Raw genomic sequence first — 26696 nt, 5'->3', positions numbered from 1 at the left:
ACAATATCATTTTCCTATGTTAATAAAATGGCAGAAATAATAGATACTTACTGATACAGATGAAAAAGGGAAAATATTGACGAACAAAGGTTTTTTAAAAGTTTAATAGAGGTGTGTCTGAACTTATGAATTGCTGCTCTTTCATAGACGGTTTATATATTGGCTTACTATAATGTTCTCATTTATTAAGGCTCTCACATTCATGAATTTTCTGTGGCTTTCTGAGACCTTAGCAGCAAATGAAAATTTTGCCACAAGCACTACATTCAGAAATTTTGTTTTCTGTTGGCAATGTATATTATCTTTTAAAAGTCCTCTATTATAAAATTATTTTCCCAACAACCTCATGGAAACACTCCATGGATTTTTTAACCCAGTTCTTTAAAGTCCAATGATTTCTGCTGAACACTACTGTCAGGACGAATACACAACACATATACATAATTTAAGGCAAATGAAGCCAAAATGCATTATAGAAAAAAGATGTTAACTCTAATAAAATATACTTTACTTAAATAGTCATAGACTTCCTTGTTTTTATACCTCTCTGAGAATGAATGATATGTTTATCTTAAAAGGAGCAAACATTTTCAGAATATACCACATACATTTGATATCTACATTCAAAGTACCTTAATGAAATATGCAGTGTTATTAAGCACAATACCTGTGTCACATCACAGATGGCCAAGTTATGATGAGGAAAAATATGTTTTCAAATCTACAATATCCACCTTGCTCAAATATGGACACTTGTTCAATCCTGTGTGAAGCTGGGTCTCACATGACTGTATTGTAGCATTATCAATTTAACATTTTGACACCTAGATAAAGGACTACAAACTTTCTACAATAAACAGATAGACTATGACATAAAGAAGTAATGCATAGACTAAATGTCAGAGTTTTTTCCTTAAACAGAAGAGGACTACAAAGTCAGGTTATACATTATACATTCCAAATGACATATAGAATCAAATATTTAGACAAATTATTTTATCAAAGTATATTTACAACTAAGGATAAAAAAAAAAGGGGGTTGGCAAGGCAGTGTTTGTATACGCCTGTAATCCCAGCACTTGGGAGACAGAGGCAGTAGAGATCAATGCTAGTCTGGTCTACAGAGTTAGCTGTAGAACAGCCAGGAGTAGACAGAGAACCCCTGTATCGAATAAAAAGAAAAGAAAAATCGATAGCTGGAGAGATGCCTCAGAGCATCTTTCAGATGGTCTGGAGTTCAATTCCCAACCATCAAATAGTGCCTTCCAACCATCTTTATTGGAGATTCAATTTCCTCTTCTGGTATGTCTAAGGACTGAGGCAGTGTATTCACATAAATGAAATGAATAAATAAACATTTTAAAAAATTAGAATCACCTCTAGTAGGGAACATTACATTATTTAAAGTTAAATAAAAGCTGGCAAAAAATACACATAATAAAAACTTCATACATTCCATATGGTCTTTCACAAGGTAACACTTATGTATGTATGTGTAAAAAAACAGCATGAGACAAGATGCATTTCAATGACGTAAAATCTTTTTCTATGATCGAATCTTGTTTCAAATTGAGCGAAAACCATGGTAACACTTCAGAAATGTGGAATACTTTATTCCTTATGGAACTGACTTTATTGAACATCTCAATCTTGTAATATATCACTATTTTTTCCCTTTGGAATATGACCTCATTTGTATATCAGAATGGTAGCTTGCATAGAAAAGTATGACTTTCAATTCTTGCTTTATTTTACAAAAACTATAATACTCAAGTTATATATAATGTCTATTACAAATTGTCATCAGAACTATAAACCTGAGGCATGAAAAAATGACAGAGGCAAATGCACTTGCTGTGAGTTCAGTCTCACGGGTTTTGAACTGAACCAGGGATCTAGGATCATAATGTGTACATAAAAACATGCAGATGAACAATTATATAATTAAAAGTTTCAAATAATAAAAACATCAATACAACCCTTCCGGTTTTCCCTATGTAACACCATATGTTTCAGGGAAGAGGAAACAGAGTAGATTAACCATTCTTCCTTCTAAAGAAAAGAAGCAAACAGAATTGAAAAACGATTTTTTTCCAAGCAAATTGACACAAGAAAAAAGCTAGAGTAGGCATTCTAATATCGAAAAAAATTGACTTTCAATCAAAATACATCAAAAAGATGAGGAAGGATAACATTCTATACTCATGAAAGGAAAAACATCTGACAAGATGAACTCTCGATTTTCATAATCTATGTCCCAAATGCAAGGACACCCACATTTGTAAAAGAAACTTTACAAAAGCTCAAGGCACACCTTTAACATGACACAATAATAGTAGGAGACTTCAACACCAATGGACAGATCATGGAAACAGAAACTAAACTGACATAGTGAAACTAATAGAAGTTATAAACCAAATGGATTTAACAAAAAATCTAATGAGTATTTCAGAATAAAAGAAACAAACAAGCAAAATACCTTCTTCTTATGTCTCATGGTATGTTCTCCAAAAATTAATCATATAATCAGAAACTAACAAACAAAAACAGATCAGACAGTATGTGAAAATTGCAATAATTTTACGCATCCTGTCACATTGCCATGGACTAATTGTTTTCAATAACAACCAAAACAACAGAAAGCCCACATACACAAGGAAAATCAACAACTCTCTCCTCAATAATAATGAACTCAGGCACGAATATAGAAAAAAAAATAATGACTTTTTAAAATATAACAAAAATGAAGGAATAGCATACCCTAACTTATTGGCGACAATGACAACAGTGCTAAGAGGAAAATTCATAGCTCTCGGTGCATTCTTAAAGAAACTGGAGAGATCATACACTACCAGCTTGACAGCATATCTGAGAGCTCTAATACAAAAAGAATCAAACACTCCCAAGAGGAATATAAGTGAGGAAATAATGAAACTCAGAGATAAAGTCAACCAAGTAGAAACACAGAAAATATACAAAGAATCAACAAAACGGGGAGCTGGTTCTTTGAGAAAATCGAAAAGATGGATAGACCCTCAGCCAGCCTAACTAAAGGGCAAAGAGACAGATTCCAAATTAACAAAATAAGGAATGAAAAAGGAAACATAACAACAGAAATAGAGGAAATTTAAAAATAGGCATGTGATCCTATAACAAAAGACTATATTCATCAAAACTTGAAAATTCAGTTGAAATAGGTTGTCTAGACAGGTACCAAGGTCAAGGAGGATTAATTAGGCTCAGACAAACCATCTAAACAGTCCCCAAATCCCAAAACAAACAGAAACAGTCGTTACAATCTCCCAACCAAAAAACAAAAAATGGTCCAGGCCAGATGGGTTTAACAATACTACCAAACAAAATCCAGGACCACATCAAAATGATCGTTGATCATGATCAAGAATGCTTCATCCCAGGGATGCAGTGGATGGGTCAATATACAAAAATCCATCAACATAATACACTGTATAACAAACTCAAAGTAAATACCAAATGACCATCTCATTAGCTGCTTAAAAAGCCTTTGACAAAATACAACATCCATTCTTGTTATAAATCTTGGAAATATCAGAAATTCAATGCTCCTAATGAAACATAATAAAAGCAATATTCAGTAAACCAATAGCCTACATCAAATTAAATGGAGAGAAACTTGAAGCACTCCAATTAAAATCAGGGACTAGACAAGGCTGTCCACTCTCTCGCTGAAAAGATAAAAGAAGTCTTCAGAAGATGGAAAGATCTCCCATTCTCAAGATTGACAGGATTAATAGAGGAAAAATGGACATCTTACCAATATCAATCTATAGATTCAATGCAATATCCATCAAAATTCTGAATCAATTCTTCATAGAGATAGAGCAATTTCCAAAGGCCAGCATAAAGAATGGAAACAGGCAACCTCAGGAAATAGGAGGTTGGGGGGACCTTCCAGAATGCAGAGACCTGTGAGGTGAGAGACTCTCAGGACTCAAAGGGAGGAACCTTAGATGAAATGCATGACAGTAGGGAGAAGGAACTTATAGAGCCCACCTCCAGCAGGAATACAGGGTATCCAGTGAGGGAGAAGGTTGCCATCCTACAGTCAAAACTCTGAGTTTTGTTCCATATTTGTTCCTGTCTGAAAGAACAGCAGGGATGGAAATGGAGTCTGCGGAAAAAGAAGGTCCAGCAACAGGCCCAAAGTGGGATCCAGCTCAAGGGGATGTCCCAAGGTCTTACACTAATACTGAGGCTATGGAGTGCTCATAAAAAGGGACCTATCATGACTGCCCTCCAGAAGACCCAACAAACAGCTGAAAGAGTCAGATGCAGATATTTGCACCTAACCAATGGACAGAAGCTGCTGACCACTTTGGTCAAATTAGGGAAATGTTGGAAGAATCTGAGTGGGAGGACAATCCTGTAGGAGGACCAGCAGTCTCAATTAAGCTGGACACCTAAGATTTCTCAAACATTGGACGAACAAAGCAGCATAAACCAGATGATATGAAGCCCCCAACACATATATAGAAGAGGAGGGCTGGGGCTGTGTTCAATCAGAGAAGAGAAACCTAATCCTCAAAAGACTAGAGGCACCAGGGAGTCTAGAGGTCTGGTTGGGTGGAGGGTGGTGGTGGGGAGTATGGGAGAAGGAATGGAATGGGGAACACTCAGATGGTGGATAGGGAGTATGGAGTAATGAAATCCGGAGTGTAAAAAAAATAAATAAATAAAAGACAAAAATTTGTAAAATTAAAAAAAAAGAGAAAAAAAAAAAGAAAAGAATACTGCAATCTGCATCTGCTCACAAATACAGCACTGTTATGGCAAAAGAGAGACACTCTTTCCTCTTTCTGCCATCATCTGTTCCTCAAGTGATCTAATATATTTGCTATTAGGATTCAAGACAGTGAGGCTCTTATAGTTTTATCCTTCTACAAATTGTGCTCTTCCATACATTGCTCAGCGACATCAGTGTCCACACATTTCAATACCCACAATCACAAGCTTTTGTCTGGAACCCTAACAACCTTTGAAAAGCAACTTCTGTGACAAATGAGACTTTCCTTCCACAGTAATATAAGAGTACACAACTCCATCCAATGTAGAAATTAGCTATCGATAGAGTTTTTGAAAATCATTTATAATAGATTCTCTTTGAGACCTGCAGTCTTCAGTCCATGGAATTTGAATGGCCTAACAGTAGAAAATCCAGTGAAAATAGCATGCTGTTATATTTGTAAAAGTCTTAAACATTAAATTTTCTTTATGCCAGAAGAAAATGAAGATCTTAGAAAATAAGCCCACATGTAGATAATAAAACTTTTGAATGGTTTGAATGATAAAGAGATTTCTAAAACAAATGTAGACAGCACACTGACCTGTGGAGTGTTTACCAAAGGAGCACTCATTCTTTTTGTTGTTCTTCTCCAAGTTTCAAATATTGGGACTCTTCTTGAAATTTCACAGGGTTTGAAAAGCACAAAGATAAAATTAATACAACCCCATTATAGACAATGCTGAAGCACATAAAAATACATTCAAAGCAGACTGATACCAGAAATCATGTCAACGTTTCTACAGACTTGAGATCATGGAGCGACAATGTAGTGTGGAAAGGACTATGAGTATAATCTGAGGCCTCCCTCTTTCTAACATCAGCCTGCACCAGACAAAAAGAGAGAGCATACGCATACCTGCTGTAAAGCACTATTACTCAAGAGTTACTTCTGAGGACTCATCTTCCTGGGTCTAGACTAAAGGACAAAAGGCTAGTGACTACCATGATTGATGCCTACAAATGAATGGCATTTCATTAGCCATCATTCTAGAATATGATATCTGACTCTTTAATGAGATTCTACTCCATTTTACCAGGTAGATACAGTATATCGTCTTTCCATGTGTGTCTGTTGTCTTGAAATACAAAGATTCTATCTGCCAAATATCATGGCTTTTCAAGGAGAATAAATTACCATCAGATTGACTTATAGACCTTTTCATCATCATCATCATCATCATCATCATCATCATCATCATCTAAGGCTTTCGAGTGATCAGGAGATTACAGTTATATTTCCAGCTTATTTCTCCTTTCAATATGGCCCTGCATTCTAACTCCCATGCACACCATTGTATGCATTGATCTTGATCCTCTGACATCTACATGAATGCATTAATATGTAGAATATTATAATTAAAGTCAGAAATGTCTTTAAATAATATTTAATTCTGCTAAAATTTTAATCAAGTTGTTCTCACCTTTTCCAACAGTGTGGTAAACTTTTATTACAGTTCCAGGAACTCATAAGTTGATGCATCTAATGTTTCAGACCCACATACAGACTGATAACAGGGGTGGTGTGTCAGTTCCGAAGACCTTAAGAAATATGTGTTTTATGATGGTTGGTCTTTGACATCCTTTGTGAAAGTCATAAATATGTGTGTGTGTGTGTGTGTGTGTGTGTGCACTCACTAATAAGTGGATATTAGCCTGGAAAACTGGAATACCCAAAACATAATCCACACATCAAATGAGGTACAAGAAGAATGGAGGAGTGGCCCCTGGTTCTGGAAAGACTCAGTGTAGCAGTATAAGGCAAAACCAGAACAGGGAAGTGGGAAGGGGTAGGTGGGAGAACAGGGGGAAGGAAGGGGGCTTATTTGACTTTCGGGGAGTAGGGGACTAGAAAAGGGGAAATCATTGGAAATGTAAATAAAAAATATATCGAATAAAAAAAAAAACTTGATGCCCATAGGATCTGTAGACACCATCAAGTGGGTAATAAAAAGTAGGCATAGGAATACATTAATTTCCAGGGTGTGATCAGGACATTTTTTTAAAGTATTTCCATTTATGATGCTTGCCTGTGATGTACAGACTGAGTATTGTTGTCATTTCTACCAGCAATAGATCATAAATACCTGCTCCAGTAAGAGATGCTCTGCTTTAAATACAATGGTAATAAATATTTAAAATGAATGTATATCATGGAATTATTTTCTCTATGTGTATAACAGCAAAAGTACATCATCTATTTCATCAACACTGAACAACAGCTAATTTTAGAATGGGAAGAATAACCCATTACTTTACACACTTTAACCATGAAGTCAATATAAACTTTGACTTTGTATCTTGGAACTGAGATTTCCTGAAATACATACCTGATTCCAAATAGACACAATTCCATACTTTTGAGCCTTCTTGTCAAAATTAACTATTACTTGGTTCACACCACAATGTTTTTAATGTAGATAGACAGAAATACCAATGTGTAGTGTTCAGACACTGGGAATCTTGAGAACTAGAAGACCATAGCATTCTAGGAAAGCATTATCTAGTAATGTCTCTTAGAGATTGGGTTCCTCTACTCACAGATTTATTTGACTATTGTCACATCTAAGTGCTATAACAATGTACATCTTTTTAGAGGTGTCTTGTTCTATTATCATCGAAAGAGATGACATTATCTTAACACATAGTAGTACTAAATATGTATCCACAGATCACAATCAGGAGAGCATGGAATAATATATTTCAAGCCCTGAGAGAGGATAACTGGCAACTGCCAGAAAAGTAGCTACTAGTAATGAAAGTGTATAGGAATATCTGAACATAGTAATACATTGAGACATGTTTTATAGACAAAAACCGACTTAGATAATAAACTGATGAAAATATGCACAAAAGAATGAAACATAAATTTTACATGAGGTCATAAGAAATAACACATTACTTATAAAGAATGAATGAATATAAGAAAACTAGAAAATACTCCTAATGTACAACACAGTAAGGCTCTACTCCACACAAGGAACGGGGGAAAAAAGTGAACCATACTTTGCCACTCACCATGCCAGCAAAACTTCTAGATTACAAATCCTAAGGAATACATTCTCACAAAGAAGAGAATTTCAGTGACCAATCATCAAAGTAGTTCCCCATAAAATCCTTGGTAGAAGTCAGAATAGATAAAACACCTATCTACATAATGAAGAGTATTATTTGTGAATATTAATTTTCCGTTCAGGAAAAAAGAAATTCTGCAGAGCTAAACTGACCAAATATTATGTAGGAATATTTGAGCCTGTTCTGAGTTAGGGTTTGTTTCGGCCCATAACACAACTTTAATCACTAGGGTTAGAACACAAGCAAGTCCACAGTATTCACTTTAATCCCAAACAATAAAATGACAGTTACTAAGTAGAAGGAGGCACCGAATAATTGAAAGTGTGGCCTAATTGAATGGCACAGAATGTGAAATGTTAGAGAAAGATTTGACAGAACAGGATATGCACAATTCTCTTGAGATGAGAGAGAATAGGGAAGAAACTTAAGGAAGAAAAAGACAGTACAGGAAGAAGAGAATACTAAAGGAATACAGTTGAATGCATGGGGAACAGTACGGTGCAGTTGAGAGTTTTGAGCAACAGAGGGAGAAGAAAACAGTTTTACTGGCAGTGTTTTACAGAGTACCTGCTATGCACAGATAAAGAAAGAATGAGCAAGAGAACAAGAAGGAGCCAGAAGACTTCAAAAAGATGACTACAGTTAATTTAAGGTGACGCAGACCAATTCAGTGTCTCAAAGATGAACCAGATTGAATAAACAAATGGGAGAGGAGTGTGATCTGGAGAGCTGAGTTGATCCAGCAAGTTAAGAATTGAAAAGAACAAGAAAGGAGAAGCTTATTCAGCAGGAAATTTCAGAAGTGGAAAACACTCTAGGTCTAGATAAGATCATTTAGAGTCTAGAGTCTAGATCCTAAGTAAATAGATAGAAGCAGGAGCCCCCTTCCCCCCCCCCCAAAACAAGTAGAATAGGAGAATACAAGTTACTTTTATAGCCCAGTGGAAAATCTAAGAGTCCTCAGTATAAAAGTTTTTAGAATGTAAGAAGCAAAAAAACATACCTCAGAATACTAAGAGAAAGGGACTTAAATTTAAACCAAACAGTAGAGAAAAGATCAACAGTAATAATTCCACTCTAATCAGTTCTAATTCAACACACTGCATCAATGAGAACACAATTCAAGGACTATATAACATTTAGACTGGAAAGAATACATGATTCAGAAAGCAAGTGCAATTTCTGGAGATGAACCCAGCTCAGGTCATTCATTCTGTCAACAAATATCATGGATGGACTCTCTGGTGGTAGCATTTAAAGTGTCAAAAACTGCTATGCAGACTGGGGCAGGAGACAGAGTTATCCATGGCCAGACCCAGATTTGCATCCTGTGATCTACCATCTCAATCTGCCAGGTAAGGCATGGCCACTAGTATCATAGTGGCAAGATGCTCTGTGGGTAACAGAAGACTTTCTGGTTCTAGATGAGCCCAGCTCCTCAGAGGAGTGGAAAAAAACATAGACTAAACTGAGAATGTGGCTAAAATCCAATGAGGAAGGTCACAGGGCCTAGAGCAGGGAAAACACTATTGGTATTTGCTTCATGTGTAAATGTTCCTTGCCACACCCATCCCCTGATGCTGATTTCAGTCTGGCTAAAAGAAACTTTGCTTTCAATAGGCAGCTTGTTAATTTAGAGCCTCAAAACTAATCACATGCAAACATCAACTGGCTGCTGACTGTACTGCCTACCATGGGAAATCCTCATCACATCTAATATTGTCAGTGAAATTTTCCAGGAATACAGATGAAATAGAATCTCACAAAACCAAATACATGTCCTCTTTCTATTGATAGGTGAGCCCCACCTCACCCCTTATTCAATCCTTCTAACACGCCTGGATTCTTGAGACTCCTTGGCCTTTTCCATTCAGGGCTCTTAGTTTTGATTTACAGTTATCCACTTTTGTTGGAGCACATAGAAACCTGAAAATGGGAAAATACTGAAAATCTTTACTCAGAGATTTTATATTGTCAGACTGAAAAGAGAACATCAGAGTCACAGTTAAAGACACAATGAGCAAGAGAAATAGAAGGCCCAGAATTCTGTTTTTGTTTTTTTGGTTTTTTTATAAGTGCAACTTTTAATAAAAATTTACATCCAGTAAGATAAACTGAGAGACCCCCAACTCAATAATTTTAGACCCCTAAACAAGTAGCCCAGCATAGAGTAACTTGTTTTTCAGCTTTCAGCTTGAGAGAAAGATAGCCCACCCTGTTCTAGTTCCAATGTTTAACTATACAGTGCCCCAAGGACATTTGCTCCAGAAAATCTCTAACCTTCCTTGAGGCATAAACTATTGCCTGACTTCCTCATTCTGAACTTTCCCATTCCATTCATAATTTGTCCTCCACCCCTTGTCTTGGGATTTTTTCCCTTTTAAATACCTCTGACTTCATTTGCATGGGGTCCCAAGGTCCTCTTCCCCAGTGTGATATATGGCAGTGGACCCCAGAGCTCTGGAATAACAGAAATCCTCATGTTATTGCATCAAGACCGTTTCTTGCAAGTGATTTGGGTGTTGCATGGGGCAATGGGGTGCCCTCAGTTTTGGGGGGTCTTACAAAAAGAATCTTCTAATTTTTCGAACTTTAATAAGACTTTAAAAACATGAATTTGAATTGAAAAGCACACACATTTTGCACACAAATATTGTAAATGAATCAACTCCAACTCAATTTGAAAATATGTGAATCAAATTACAGTTTTAGACATTAGTAATTCACATTTAAGCAAGTTTGCGCCTTGCAGATTTAGCCTTTGGAAAAAAAGGGGGCTTAGTGCATATTTTAATGGTGCATTGTGACTATGTACCTATTATTGATATTTCACCTTATTAAACAAGATTATGTTCTTGAAAGTTGGTAAATAATGGCTAACCTATGACATGTAAAATTTCCAATGATAACAGTTACATTGGGTACCATAACACTTTCTATAGATTTCTTTCATATCTTAAAATTTTAAAGGCAATCATTGTAATGATTGCATCAACATCAATTTATCAGAGAAAGATCAAACTTTATTGAAACTGCTTGCATACAAAATACATTGCACTAAACCCCAAAAATGTCAACATAAAATCCAATCTGTCATCGCTAATATGTACAGAGAATTAGTACATAACAGATTCATATTAGCACATATTAGAATTAGTACATATAAATTAGTACAGATAATTTAAGGCCAAGCAAAGCATTACAGTGTCTCAGAGAAGAACCAGGTTGAAAGAGTCAGCCTGGAGTGGAGTTTTAGCTGGAACAGCTGAGTAGCACCAGCCAGTTAAGATTTGAGAATGAACAAAAAGGAGGAGCTTGTTCAGCATGGAATTTCACAGACAGAAAACACTCTAGGTCTAGATAAGATTGTACACAGGCAAGAGTCTTTCAGGCCTAGGCCTCGATAAATGGACAGAGGCAGTAAGCATCCCAGACAATAATTACAATTGGAAAATAAGTTTCTTTACAGCCCTGTGGAAAATCTAACACTGTTCAGTATAAAAGCTTTCTAGAATGTAAGAAGAGAAGGAACATATCTCAGATAAACCAAACAGCAGAGAAAAGATCAACAGTAATTATTCTACTCTAATCAGGAATAATTCAATACAGTGCATCAGTGAGAACACAACTGAAGGACTAAATATCATTTAGAATGGACAGAATATGTGATTCAGAAAGCAAATGCATGTTCTGGAGAAAAACAACTTAGATCAGATCATTCATATTCAACAAAAATCCTGGAAGCAGTCTATGGTGGTAGCATTACAGTGGCAAAAACTGCTATGCAAACTGGGGCAGGAGGCAGAGTTATTAAAGGCCATACTCGTTTTGTATCTTGTGTGCTACAATCATAATATGCCAGGTAAGGCAAGCCACTAGTATCATGGTAGTAATATGCTCTGGGGTTAACAGAGGGTTTTCTTGTTCTAGATGAGCCCAGGTAGATCCTCAGGGGGAAAAATACAGATTAAACTGAGAACCTGGCTAAAATCCAATAAGGAAGGTCACAGGCCCTAGGAGGGTAAACTCTACTGATATTTGCTTCATGAAAAATGGCCCTTGTCACACCCATTGCCTGATCCTGATTTCAGTCTGGCTAAAAGAAACTTTGTTTTCAATGGGCAGCTGCTAATTCAGAGAAACAAAACAAAATCCAATAAGGAAGGTCACAGGCCCTAGGAGGGAAAACACTACTGATACTTGATTCATATATAAAAGGCCTTTGCCACACCCCTTGCCTGATCCTGATTTCAGTATGGCTAAAAGAAACTTTGTTTTCAATGGGCAGCAGAGAATTCAGAGACACAAAACTAATCAAATGTTGATATCAACTGACTGGTGACTGCACTGCCTACCATGGGAAATATCCATCACATCTAATAATATTTTTAGTGAAATTTTTCAGGATCATAGATGAAACAGAATCTCCCATAACCAAATTCATGTTCTCTTTCTAATGACAGGCGAGCCCCACCCGACCCTTAGTTCAATCCTTCTAACACTCCTGGGTCCTTGAGACTCCTTGGCCTTTTCCATTCAGGACTCTTACCTTTGATTTATAGTTATGCAGTTTTGTTGGAGCATATAGAGACCTGAAAATGGGAAAATATTGATCAGAAAGAACCTAGAACGTTTCATGAGACAAAGATGAAAGATGCCAACCCTAGGAAAAAGGATATACATGAAGGAAAGAGAAGGTATCATGAAAATGTTTCTTTTTATCTGAGGATTTCAGATTACCCTAGAGATGTGAGAGTCAGTCACATAACTAACACAAATCCAGAGTGCTTTTCCCAGCAACTCAGAAGAGGAGCAAGGAAGAAGTCTGATGTTTCCTCTGTGCATGTGTGTGATGGACATGATTATAGTTGGTGTTTTTGTGGACACACCAGTGTTAGAAGTAATCAGAAGGAGGTTTCTATATAGGGTAAAGCATAAAACTTTCATTGGATGTCAGGCGGTGGTTGCGCGCCTGTAATCCCAGCACTTTGGGAGGCAGAGGCAGGCAGATTCTGAGTTGGAGGTCAGCCTGGTCTACAGAGTGAGTTCCAGGACAGCAGGGCTACACAGAGAAACCCTGTCTCCAAAAAACAAAACAAAACAAAACAAAACAAAAAAACATTCATTGGAGCATTCTCCCATCTGTCTTTAAATTTAAGACTATTCAAGTCTATGACCTGCCATGTGGCTAGATCCTTACCTCTCTGCCACTATTCCCATCTATCTGTTCTCTTCTCTGTCTCCCCCTAAAGTTCCTCCATCTGCTTTCTCCTCCCTACATCACTTTTTCTACCCAGAAACTCCACCTTCTAATTCTTGTCCATGAAATGGGATTTCATGGTTTTCTTCTTAGAAGCAATCAGGTGAGAGATATCACCAGAACACCAGTAGTTTGCCTTTAGGCATAGAGGGCTGCCAGCCCTTCCAGTATCTCAGTAGGTTTAGAAGGACAAGTGTTTACAAATGTAAGGCAGGCAATGGGCAACAGAAATGACAATATCAAGATCCTGCTGCAATTAATTCTCAGAAATTATAGTAACCAAAACTTGAAAATACATACACACCTCCAGACATGTTTAGGCAATTAACCTCAATCCATGTGGAGAGACAATGCAGGACACAAGAGGAAATTCAGGCAAACAGGTTGTAATGTCACTTTTATATAAACTAGTCTGGCCTCAAATGAAGAGAAATACACCTGCCCCACTGTTCTGAGTGCTGAGATTATGTCAACAGTCCTTGAACAAATTCTGTCTATAGAGTCATTCAATGTAATCACACATTGAATATCTGAACAACATTGTTTCACTGTGTGTCCATTTACAGTAACACAACATTAACATCCTAAGAACCACACACTTGTATAAACTGTATCTTATTTGTAGAGCGCAAAAATGACTTGGGGTCAAAGATAAGCTCTAGTGATTTAATACATCAGGATTGTAAAACCATATGGATTTCACTTCAATGGAAGAGAGGAAAACTCTTTTCTGACCAGAAGTGAAGGAACTAATATAGCAAGTAGCTTGGTGACCTGTGGTTGATGTACTGACTGATCACACCTGAAAGTGCAAGATTGTTAAATTTATCTCAGGATGGGCTGTGATGCTGTACTAATTTAATTCAAGTACTTAGGAGGCAGAGATAGGCAGATTTCTGAGTTTGAGGCCAGTCTGGTTTACAGAGTGAGTTATAGGACAGCCAGGGATACACAGAGAAACCCTGTCTGGAAAACAAAAAGAAACGAGAAAAAAAAACAAGAAAAGAAAAAAAGAACATGCTAGGCATAGGGAAAGAAAGAATGAGCAAGAGAAAGACAAGGGCCAGCATATTTAAAACAAGATTGCTACAGTTAATTTAAGGCCAAGCAGAACAAATGAGTGTCTCAGAGAGAAATCAGATTGAATAAGGCAGATGGGAAAGGAGTTTGAGCTGGAACAGCTGAGTTGAACCAGTCAGTTAAGAATGAACAAGAGAATGAACAAGAAAGGGGTGAGCTTATTCAGCAAGAAATTTCAGAGGCTGAAAACATTCTAGGACTAGGTAAGATTGTTTAGAGGCCAGAGGCTTCCAGGACTAGGACAAGGTAAATAGAGAGGCAATAAGCCTCCCAGACAACAAATACAGTGCTGGAATAAAAGTTACTTGAAGAGCTCTGTGGAAAATCTAATAATGCTCCGTACAAAAGCTTTCTAGACTGTAAGAAGAGAAGAGATATACCTCAGAATACTAAGGAAGAGAAACCCACCAAACAGTACAGAAAAGGTCAACAGTAATCATTCCACACTAATCAGGACTAATTCAAAACACTGCATCAGTGAGAACAAAATTCAAGGACTAAATATCATAGATTGGACAGAATATGTGATTCAGAAAACAAGTGCAGCTTCTGGAGAAAAACAACTCAGCTCAGATCATGCACGGTGTCAACAAATGTCATGTTACCATAGACCCTGGTGGTGGCATTCACAGAGTCAAAACCTAGTCTGCAGACTGGGACAGGAGGCAGAGTTATCCATGGCCAGACCCAGACTTGGATCCTGTGATCTACAATCTCAATCTGCCAGGAAAGGCATTGCCACTGGTATCACAATGGCAAGACTATCTGTATGTAACAGATAATTTTCTTGTTCCAGCTGAGGCCAGCCCCTCAGGAAATAAAATAGATTAAACTGAGAAACAGGGAGGTCACAGACACTAGGAGGGAATCAATTACTAATAATTTGTGTCATGTGTAAATGGCCTTGCCACACCCTGATGCTGATTTCAGTCTGTCTAAAAGAAATTTGTTTTCAATGGGCATCTGCTAATTCAGAGCCTCAAAACTAATAAATTATTAACATCAATTGAGTGCTGACTGCACTGCCTAGCATGGGAAATCCATAGTCCCATCTAATATTATTCTCAATGAAATTTTCCAGAATCATTAATGAAATAGCATCTGGAAAAACCAAACTCATGTGCTATTTCAACTGACAGGTGAGCCTCACCCCACCCCGTGTTCAATCCTTTTAACATACCTGGAACCTTTGTTAGAGTCTCCTTGGCCTTGACCATCCAGGACTCTTAGATTTGATTTATAGTTATGAAGATTTGGCTGAGTATATGGAGACCTGAAAATGGGACAATATTGTTTAGAAAGAACCTGGAACATTTCATGGTACAAAAATATAAGATGCCAGCACCAGGCAAAAGGATAACAATGGAGGAAAGAGGTGATATCATGAAAATGTCTCTCCTTTTTTTTTTTTTTTGAGGATTTCAGATTACCCTATGTGATGTGAGAATCAGTCACTCAGTTAACACACATACAGAGTCCTTTTTCCAGCAACATGGAGGTGGAACAAGAAAGAATGTAAGAAAACTATTGTGACACACAGAATCCAGACTTCTCCAACAAGAGGTCTCTGGGACAAAAGCCCTGAGTGCCGTGGTCTAAGCATTCCCACACCTGCAAGAAGTCCACATTGAGGAACTCAACAAACCATGAATGTTCAAGGGCAGAGTGCTTTTCATGAACCAAGGAGACATTTTTCTTAAGTAAGTAAACAATCATAATGATTTCAAAGTGAGGTCTAATTTTGTCTTCATCCATAGCAAGTTTTCTACTTATAAAAATATCTTGGCCTGATATCAGCATCTCACAACATTCTGTGCAAAACCAAGGAAGGATTCAAAGACATTCAGGAGGCAGGGCTAACTGAAGAGCCTGTTAACATATCAATCAAGACCTAGTTGAGTAAATGGTTTCTTTTCTCCTGGTTATCTCTTGGCTCCCCTCTAACCTCGTGCTTACCTTCAATTTGCGCCCCCCTGACCCCACCTGATGGCCTGGTTCAGTGAGACCCAACCAGTTAACTATGAGTGCTTTCTCCCTCAAACTAAAATGCCAAAAATTAATCTCACCACCAGCCCAAGAACCAGGTATCTTCTGGCAATGCTTCAGGTTGCATGTCTTAGGAAAATAATAAAGCCTCATAGGAAACAACAATGTCCTATAAAACCACCTGTAGCATGTGACTAAAGTCCCTCTCTTGGTCAGGATGTAATATTTTATAACGCCTGCCCACATGGTGGAATTGGGTTTCCTCTGGTGACACTCAGGGTTAACAGAACCTATGATATATCCTTTCCTCAGCCATACCTTGCTGCAGTCCTGTCTTCATTTTTAATTCAAACTCAAGGAGTAGCATTAATAGGTAAGGCTATGAAGACACATTTCTGAATGCTGCATCTACATCAAAGACTGAATATGCCTCAGTATTAAATTAATGAAGAGTATATCTCTGCTTGGTTAATGTTAATGCTAACTATATGATGGTGTTTTACAGCCATATGATGGTGCTTTTTAACAAAAATTTTCTAATTCAATCAAATCGCACTGGTCCCCCATATGACAAATGTCTTCAAAGCTCTCTCAGGATGCCTATTCAGTTAGTTCCTTAGACAAAGGGAAATGAAATGGCAAATGGGGGAACAGGGGAGTCAAGAAAGAATGAAGGAATTTGAATTCAAGATTTATTAAGGCGTTTGCAAAGAAAACCCTCTTTGAATACAAACTCCAGATACAGCCAAGGTTCTATGAGGTTATTTTAAAAAAATATTCTGGCAACTATAAAATTAAAATATCACCATAAATCCAATTCACTGAATCTCAAACTTCCTGATAATGGTAAAATACCCACAACACAATTGTGAGAGTGGCAGCACAAAATGCACCCCTGCTCCACACCTCTGCTCCATTCCTGCCCATTTCCCAGCCCAGCAGTGCCTCTGACCTGGCAGGTGACAGGACCAGCTGCTGAAAGTCCTAAGAGGCCAGCACAGCAACTGCAGCTCAAGGAAGTTTTCAGGTTCTGGAACTTCTAGGACCTAGTCTCCCACTAGGCAGCCAAGATGCACTGAGAATGCTGGAATGGTGGAACTTCCTGTCACTTCCACCTCCTACCTCAGAGCCACTCCTTCTGGAACCGCCCAATACTCAGCAGCTTCCTGTAACTCTAAGCCCATCTACTTTGGGAACTTTTAATTAATTAGCTTCACAATTCTTCACAGCATTTTTTGCTGTTTTGGATTTTTGCTTGCTTGTTTGCTTATTATTCCTTTGTTTTTATTTCATCTTTTCCTTAAAGTCAGCTAATCATGCTGGAGGCCAAAGCTCGCCATCAGGAACTCTACTTCTGTTGCAGGCTGCCTTCCACATGGCTTCCCAGGACCTACTCTGCACAGCTTCCCCACAAGCTTGCTGCCAGACTAGACCAGAACTAGAAGTAGAAAGACACTGCACCTGGGTTCTGAACCCTTCAGATACAAGTGATCCTGCCTAACTTCTCACACTGTGAGTCTAGCCCCTGGGTTAAAAATGCAGGCAATTAAGCAATCCCTCTGAATATTGATGCTCACAACAAATACCTAAACAAAGTAAAAGTAAGATAAATTCTCCTTGGCACAAACCACAAACCATATATGTATCTTATATTTAGGCCTAATTCTACACAGTGCATCAGTGAGAACAAAATTCAAGGACAGAAAAACATGTAGAGTGGAGAGAATATGTGACTCAGAAAGCTAGTTCACCTTTTCAAAAAACTAACTCACATCAGATCATTCACTCTGTCATCAAACACCTGGACTCCTTGGTGAGCAGCATTCATAGTGTCAGAACTGATTTGCAATCTGGGGCAGGGGCAGAGTTATCAATAGTCTCACCAGACTTGTGCCCAGTTTGCAACACTCTCAATATGCAAGGCAAGGCTATCATAGTGGGAAGACTATTTGTGGGTAACAGAATTTTTTTCTGGTTCAAGCTGAGACCAGCTCCACAGGAAAAATATATATAGTTTACACTGGGAATCTACCTAAAATCCAATAAGGAAGGTTACAGGTCCTAAGTGGGAATCTACTATTGACATCTGCTATGTGTATAAATGCCCCTTGTCACGCCGATATCTGAGGCTTCTTTCAGTCTGGGTAAAAGAAACTATTTTCAATGGGCAACAGTTATTTTAGAAATTCAAAACTAAATATTGCAATCAACTCATTGGTGACTGCACTGGCTATAATGAGAAAGTGATAACACTACATTTAATATTACTCAAAATGAAATTTTCCAAAATCATTATTAAAAGAGAATCTGCCTAAACCAAATTCCTGTCTTCTTCCTACTAACAGGGGAGACCTGTTAGCATTCTGTCTGAATTCCACCTCCACAGTTACTTGGCAACAGCCAGGAATGCTCCTCCCCAGAGTTACCTGGCAACAGCCAGGTAGGCTGACTCACTATAAAAGGGGCTGCTTGACCCTCCCCTCTCTCTGGATCTCTTGCTTCCTTCTTGCTTCTCTGTTGCCCTCTGGGGCACTTCTCTTCCCGCCTCCCTTACCCATTCTTTTTGCCCTATCTCCACGTGTTCATGGCTGGCCTCTACTTCTCTAGTCTCTCCAGATCTCTGCCTTTCTCTGCCTCTCCTACCCTCTTACCCCCCACTCTGTGCCCTGAATAGTCTACCCTATGCTAAACCATGGTGTGACTGGTCCTTCAGGGGGAAAGGGATGCCTTGGCATGGTCTCTCTGAGGACCTCCCTTCGCCCATACCTCACCATACCCCATTGAACATATTCTTTCTCTCTTTACCTTTATATAGCAAATCAGGACCTACCAGACCCCTTGCTAAATCCCTCTATCAATCACACCTGAATCCTTGGTTACAGTCTCCTTGGCCTTTACCATCCAGAGATCTCACCTAACATTTAAGGGTGAGCACATTAGACTTAGCAGAGGGGTACCTGAATATGGGAAAACAGTGGTCACACAGAACATGGAATTTTTCATAAGGAAAAATCAAAGATGCCAACAACTGGTAAAGGATATAAATGAAAGAAAGGAAAGATACCACAGAAAATGTCTCTTTTTCTCTGAAGATTTCAGTTTACTCTGAGAAGGGTGAGTCTCCTTCAAACAGTTCACATACACTCTGAGTCCTTTTCCCAGGAACCCAGCAGAGGTGCAAGAAGTCTGCAAGAAATCTATTCTGACCCACAGATTCAAGACACCTGAACCCCAACAAGATCTCTCTCCAACAAGGGCTGGTCAGGATCTTGTTAGGTCTCAAAGAAACTCAAGACAAATGGCTAACTGGAGTGCCTGCGAACATATCACTGTGGGCATTGTTGGATGGATGCTTTCTTGGTTCCTGGTTTTTCTCTTGCCCAGGCCTCTAACCTCTCTTCTCTTCCTCCATACACTTCCCCTCCTCTCATAAGCTGGTGATATCAGGACCCAGCCAGTTACCTCTGGCTGTTTTCTCCCTCAGACTGTAAAGCCCAAAATTAACTTCTAAGCACCACCTGCCCAAGAACCAGATACCTTCCTGGAATACTGCCATGGGCAATACAAAGGAAAACAATAGAGTCATGGGAAACTACAATGGACTATATGATTGTCTATCAAACTCCCTGTAGCATGTGTCCAAAGTTTATCTTTTAATCAGGATGTAATATTTAATAAAGCTTACTTACGTGCTGGGATTGTTTTTTTCTGTCGACACTCAGAGTTACCAGAACCTACAATATATCTTCTACTCTGCCATACCATACTACTACCGTGTCTTCCTGTTTCATTCAGTCCTAAGGTATAACACTAATATCTAAGCCCATGAACACATTTCTAAATGGAGTACTTACATCAGAGAATGCATATACCTCACAGTAAAATCAATTGATAGTACAACTTTACACAATAAATATGAATATCTATAGTCAGTGTGAAGGTGCTTTACAATGTACATCTTCTGATCCAATCAAATCTACAGTGGATCCTCATATGACTAATATCTACAAAGCACTATGGGGATGCATATGAATTCATTCTCCTGGCAAAAGGCTACTCTCTCAAAGTGGCAAATGGTGGAACACAAGAGTTAAGAAAGAATGGATGAATTTAATTTGAAGAGCTCTGTTATGACTTTAAGACAATCTCCATGTACAAATTACAGATACTGCATATGATGCACAAGGTTATTTTAGAGGAATGTTCAGGAAATCATAACATTGATTAAAATCTTACACTGAACCCTAGTTCATATTGTTATGCCCAGATATTGAAACCACAAAGATCACTAGGTCTTGACTGATGCTTTTCATACCAGTGCATATTCCTGCTCAGTATGTAAATCTGCCATGATACAGCAAGTTAGCTGATTGAGCAGGATTCTTATCTCTTGAGGGGAAAGTACTCAGGAAATAATGTAGTAGGGCCAGTAAGTCCCAGCAGCTGTAGCTGGCTGGATAGGTCTCAAATTGAGACCTGTTGTTTTGTTTGTTTGGTTTTTTTGTTTTATGCTGTCTAAAATTACATCTATGGCCTTCCACTCAGGTTTCTCATACCTCAATAGGATCTCAAACTTCCTGACAATTGTAAGACATTCACCACATAATAGTGAGAATGGCAACAAAAAAATGCACCTGTGTCACACACCTGCTTTACCCCTGCCAGTTTCTCTGAATGGGCAGGTTCCAGGACAGACTCTTCACAAGTGACTCTCTAGGAAGGCCCACACAGCAACTGTAACTTGCAGAAATTTTTGAGTATCTCAAATACTTGAATCTAGTTTCCCCCCAGGACTTCCTGACCATGAGGACAGCCAAGACACACAGAGTGATGGAATTTCCTGTCACTATTGCCTGGTTCCTTGGGACAACTCCTTCTGGAGGCACCCATTATACTGCAGCTTCCTGTTACATGTTTTTCTGAACCCAATTGCTTAGGACTCTTTTAATGACTTAGCTCCCCAGTACCTCTCATCTGGGTTTGTTTGTTTGTTTGATTGTTTTTCCTTGTGTGCTTACTTAATTGCTTGTTTTCTTGTTTTCCTAAATGCATAAATCAGGCAGGAATCGCCTCCCCGCACCAAGGAACCACTCCCCCAACTCTTTTGCAGCCTGACTTCCACACAACTGCAGCAGTGGACACAGCTTCTGCACAAGCTTGCTGACATTCCAGATGAGAACTGGATGCAGTATGACACTGCACCTGGGTTCTGACCCATTCAGATCCAAGTTATGTTGCAGAAATTCTCACATTGAGATACTAGCATCATAGGCTAAAAACACAACTGAAAAAAAAAAAAAAAAGAATAGGACCTCCAAATTTTGATACTCACAACTTATGTCCATAACAAAGTAAAGCTAAGATAAAATGTCCTAGTCTCAAAGTATAAACCACATGTGTGTGTGTGTGTGTGTGTGTGTGTGTGTATTCCTTAAGGAGAACAATTTATATGATATCCAAGATGAGGAACTGAAAACCCAGATTTATGATCAACAGAAATCAGAGAAGTCAGAAACAAAATGATTAGTGGACCAGATAATAATAACAGATATCTGAAGGAAACAAGGACAACTCAGGATATGAAAATTGAGTTCAATAAGTAGGTAGAAATAACCCCAAAAATGAAATGAAAAGGGAAATGAAAATGCTGTGAGCTGAAGAAAAATAACTTTAAACCTTCCTGTGGGAAAGAAGTATCAGGCTTGAACACGTGGTATAGGAGCTGGAATACCTCAGTCAAAGAAAATGATGAATTGAAATAATGGCACAGTATTATTTACTGTTTGTAGTGTGGGGGGAGTAAAATAGAGAAATGCCTTGGAAAAAAAATCACCAGAATTTTCTAAAAACAAATAAAGCACAACTAAAACTTGAACTATAATAAATAATACACTGTTTAACCATTTGTTCATAGATTGATTCCTGATTGCTCTCTATACTTTTCAATGTACATACATGTATATCTGCGTAGGCTAGGGAAAAGAGTCTCCAGAATTACCCAAGTCTCTTTAGAGATTCTAGATAAGAAATCAAGTCTCTTCATGATTGTAATGAAGCCCAGGTTTCATAGGAGACTACTGAGGTTCAAAACTGTTATGATGATTCTGACAGGATAAAATTGAGTCCAGCTCATCATGGAAGTGAGAGCGCAAAAACACAAGCCCAGACCTGGGAGTCTGTCCTCAAAGTACATGGTTCTGAGAGCACAGACCCCATTCAGACGGCAGGGATCCTTATTTTCCATAGAGGTGAGTTTTATTCTTTCCCATATTATGCTAACTCAAAAAAAAAAAAAGATGGCATCTGCTAATTGATGCTGCATATGTGAATAGATTAAACATATTGATGATTAATAATACATCTGAGCTGAGTTATAGAAAAAAATGAAAGCCATACCCTTAGAGGTATTTATCAAAGAGTTCATCAAAATTGCAATTCTCTACTTCGTGTTCCCTGTACGTTCCATCCTGTTGGTTGTACAAGTTTGAATCTGGGAATACCTCAAGGCAGTCTTCTAAATCTATCTCTGTGTATGTATTCTCTGTGTGTGTGAGTGTATGTGTGTGTGTGTGTGTATGTGTCCATAGTGTACTCTGAACGTGTCTCTCTGTTGTCTGCTTCTGTCTTTCTAGCTGGACTTAAGAAAAAGCTTCCCAGACTTTATGGAACAGCAAGAAAAGCATCACATGGGGAAGGAATGGGATACTGTACAAAGAAATCATTAAAGGATTAGGTCACTGCCATCAACTGAGCAAGATAGAAGACCTACACAAACAGGAATAAACCTGCCTCAGTTTACTGAATACTGAGATTAGGCCAGCAGCACTTGCTTATTTTATGTCTATGGAGTCATGCAATGTAATCACACTTTGGATACCTGGACAACATAGTTTATATTCTAGAAAACATTATTTCACTGTCCATTTACACTAACACAACACTAACATCCTAAGAACTAGAAACATTCATAAAATGTATTTTTATCTGTAGAGGGCAAAAGAACCTGTGGTCAAAGATAACCACTAGGGAAAACAGGAATGTAAAACTACAGGGTTTTCTCTTAAATGGAAGACAAGTACACTCTTTTCTGACAAGAAATGGGGGAATGGATGTAGTAAATAGCTTAGTGACATGTGGCATATATAGTGCCAGGGTACACATGAAAGTTCCAGACTATTTATCCAAGACTTTTCCTGCCTACAGCATTATTTTTCAGTTAATAGAATACAAGCTTAGGAGAGATGTCAGAAGCACTTTATAGCTTAGTGACTTCTACACTATGTGTTTGATCCTCCTCAATGGCTTCAGTCCATGGAAACTGTATGTCCTCACAGTAAAAAAAAAAAAAAAAAAAAAAAAAAAAAAAAAAATTCAGGAAAAATATAATGGTTTTATATATGTGAAAGACCTAACCATTAAAATTTCCTCGTCCCAGAAGAAAATGAAGATCATAGAAAATAAGCCCTTTAGAAATCATGACCACATATGGATAACAGAACTACTGAATGTTTTGAATGAAAATGGGATTTTTCAAAAACTTTGGACAGCACACTGACCTGTGGAGTCTTTACCGGAGAAGAATTCATTCTGTTTTGTTTTGTTTTGTTTTGCTTTGTTTTGTTTTGAGTTTCTCCAAGTTTCAAATACTGGAACTCTCCTTGAACTTTCACATTGTTGGGCTGGTAACATGGCTCAGCTGTTAAAGAGCACAGACTGCTTTTCCGAAGGTCCTGAGTTCAAATCACAGCAACCACATGGTGGCTCACAACCATCAGTAATGAGATCTGACACCCTCTTCTGGTGTGCACTTACATATAATAATAAATAAATCTTTAAAAAAAAAGAAGTTTCACAACAGGGTTTGAAAAATACAAAAATGAAATTACTACAACTACATTATGGACAATGCTAAACCACATAAAATGTCATTAAAAGCAAAATGATACTACAAGGAATCTTGTCTACATTTCTACATACATGAGAGCATGAAGTGACATATTTGGGTGGTGTCTTAGTCAAGGTTTCTATTCCTGCACAAAAAATCATGACCAAGTAGAAAGTTTGGGAAGAAAGGGTTTACTCAGTTTACACTTCCACACACACAGCTGTCCATCACTAAAGGAAGTCAGGACTGGAACTCAAACAGGTCAGGAAGCAGGAGCTGATGCAGAGGCCAAGGAGGGATGTTTCTTCCTGGCTTGCTTCCCCTGGCTTGCTCAGCCTGCTCTCTTATAGAATCCAAGAATACCAGCCCAGGGTGTTACAACCCAGTGAGCTGGGCCCCATCAGTCATTAATCAAGAAAAGGCCAACAGCTGAATCACATGGAGGCACTTCCCCAACTGAAGCTCCTTTCTCTGTGATAACTCCAGACTGTGTCAGGTTGATACACAAACCCAACTAGTACAGGTGATAAGGAATATGAGTATATTCTGAGGCCTCTTTCTAACATCAGCACACACCAGGCACAAATGCAGAGCACGGGCATACCTGCTATAAAACATTATTACTCAGAATTTCTGAGTTATTACTGAGAATTTCTCTTCCTGGGTCTAGAATCAAGGACAAACTGCTAGTGACTACTATGATTGATACATAGAATTGAGTGGTGTTTCATTAGTCATCATAATAGAATACAATACCTGACTTTTTGATGAGATTCCATTTCATTCTACCAAGCAGATACAGTATATCTATGTTCTATGTGTGTCTTGTTGTCTTGGAGTAGAGACAAAGATTTCTCTCTGTTAATGATGTTGTAGTTCTATAGATTCACACGAGAGTAAGAATGTATGACAAGGGTCTCCTGATATAAATACATAATATAATATATATATGTATATATATATATAAGTACGTATACACACACACACACACACACACACACACACACACACGTGCACACACACACATACATTCCATTTCATTCTACCAAGCACATATAATGTATCTATGTTCTATGTGCGTCCTGTTGTCTTGGAGTACAGAAAAAGATTCTCTCTGTTAACTATGTTGCAGTTCTGTAGTTTCACAAGAGAGTAAGAATGTATTACAAGGGTCTCCTGATATAAATATATAATATAATATAATATAATATAATATAATATAATAATACACACACACACACACAAACATCTGTTGCTACACAAACAAACTACTGCTACACAAAGTTGTCATGATCATGGTATAAGCAAGTATTCAGCAAATTACATTGAACTTATTATTCTCTCATGTCAAGTCTCTCTTGACATTTAAAAGGTATATGGGTAGTAACTTTCGATGCCCTTGCCTCATGATTTTCTATTGAAACTGGGAAATAGAGCAGATGAGGCAGTGCTGTGGAATGTCACATACAATTAATGAGAATTAACAAGGAAAATAAAGATATCCTAGGAACAAGTAAAGAAGACAACTTTCTATGTCATAACACTAGGTCAGGCAATAAGCAGGTGTGGAAACCCAGGCTTTTAGTATTTTTCCTAACACTGTCTGAGGACTAAATAGATGCGGCAACAAGGTCACACATTTCTTTTACAAGTCCCACAATAATCTTGCACAGAGAATTCTGTGGAAGAGAAGGAAAATCACTGAGTATAATGAAGATGTAGCCAACTGTGGGGAGCTGCTATGGCGCACCCTAAAGATGGCGCCTGGCTGTGTGCCAGGCCCGCTGCTCGAAGAATAAACAAGTCCTTATTTGGGAGAGCTTGAGCGCCTAGTCTGCTTCCGCCTTATTGCAACCTATGAGCATCTGCCATGTGGCTCATGTAGACTGGCTCACTATAGCATATTTAAGGGGTTTGGGAAGTGCCTCGGGGTCAGAAGATTGTTCAAGGTTCCTGAATAAACTGCTTAAGGAAGAGTTTGTGTGTTGCATCTTTCCTCGCTGGTCGAGATAGGCACGGAGAGCCAACATACAAAACCTATCATTACACAAACTAAAGACAGCCATCATCATTCTATTCTATTCAGAAGACTGACAAGGATATGCAAAGCCTCCACACTATTTTACCACAGTACAGAATGCTTACAAAGAGCAAGTAAGACTTAGAATATTTTCAATGTTCAAATATGGACATGAGGCAGGCAAGTTTTCTGAAATTACAAGAAACACAATTCTTCAGCTCAAGAGCTACAAGTATCCCAAGAGTGTAATCTAATCTGATAATATTTAAAACAGAAACTTTACTGGTTTGAAATGAAGTCAGCCTACAACAGAAATTCAGATATGGCACTTGAAGCTGGTCAAAATCACTCTAAAGATTACAGGCCCAAGCCGGGTGTGGTGGCACACGCCTGTGATCCCAGCACTTGGGAGGCAGAGGCAGGTGGATTTCTGAGTTCAAGGCCAGCCTGGTCTACAGAGTGAGTTTCAAGGACTACAGGACTACAGGACTACACAGAGAAACCCTGTCTCAAAAAACAAAAAAACAAACTTACATACTGCTATATGTAGAAATAGTGGACATGCAAATCC

General features: G+C 38.2%; 1 protein-coding gene across 49 annotated transcripts in view; it reads right to left on the bottom strand.

Annotated features, from left to right (window-relative positions):
- LOC127681600 (oocyte zinc finger protein XlCOF6-like) overlaps positions 1–26696 on the bottom strand; it is a 1434619-nt gene that overhangs the window by 4520 nt on the left and 1403403 nt on the right. For 11 of the 49 annotated variants that reach the window (XM_052178006.1, XM_052178008.1, XM_052178009.1 and 8 more), the window contains 2 exons: positions 15415–15507; positions 5364–5436 (listed from right to left, as the gene is read on the bottom strand). The exons of 2 other annotated variants lie outside the window; for them this stretch is intronic. In XM_052178006.1, coding sequence (XP_052033966.1) covers positions 5364–5436; positions 15415–15507 — 166 coding nt within the window. Of the gene's footprint in view, positions 1–5363; positions 5437–6243; positions 6362–9707; positions 9838–10282; positions 10355–12443; positions 12487–15414; positions 15508–26696 lie in introns of all 49 variants that reach the window. 36 more of the 49 variants (XM_052178039.1, XM_052178036.1, XM_052178037.1 and 33 more) reach the window with 16 other exon arrangements.

This window comes from Apodemus sylvaticus, chromosome 3 (genome assembly GCF_947179515.1).
Source record: "Apodemus sylvaticus chromosome 3, mApoSyl1.1, whole genome shotgun sequence".
In the NCBI taxonomy this organism is placed as follows: domain Eukaryota; kingdom Metazoa; phylum Chordata; class Mammalia; order Rodentia; family Muridae; genus Apodemus; species Apodemus sylvaticus.
This window is presented reverse-complemented; position numbering and strand designations above follow the sequence as displayed.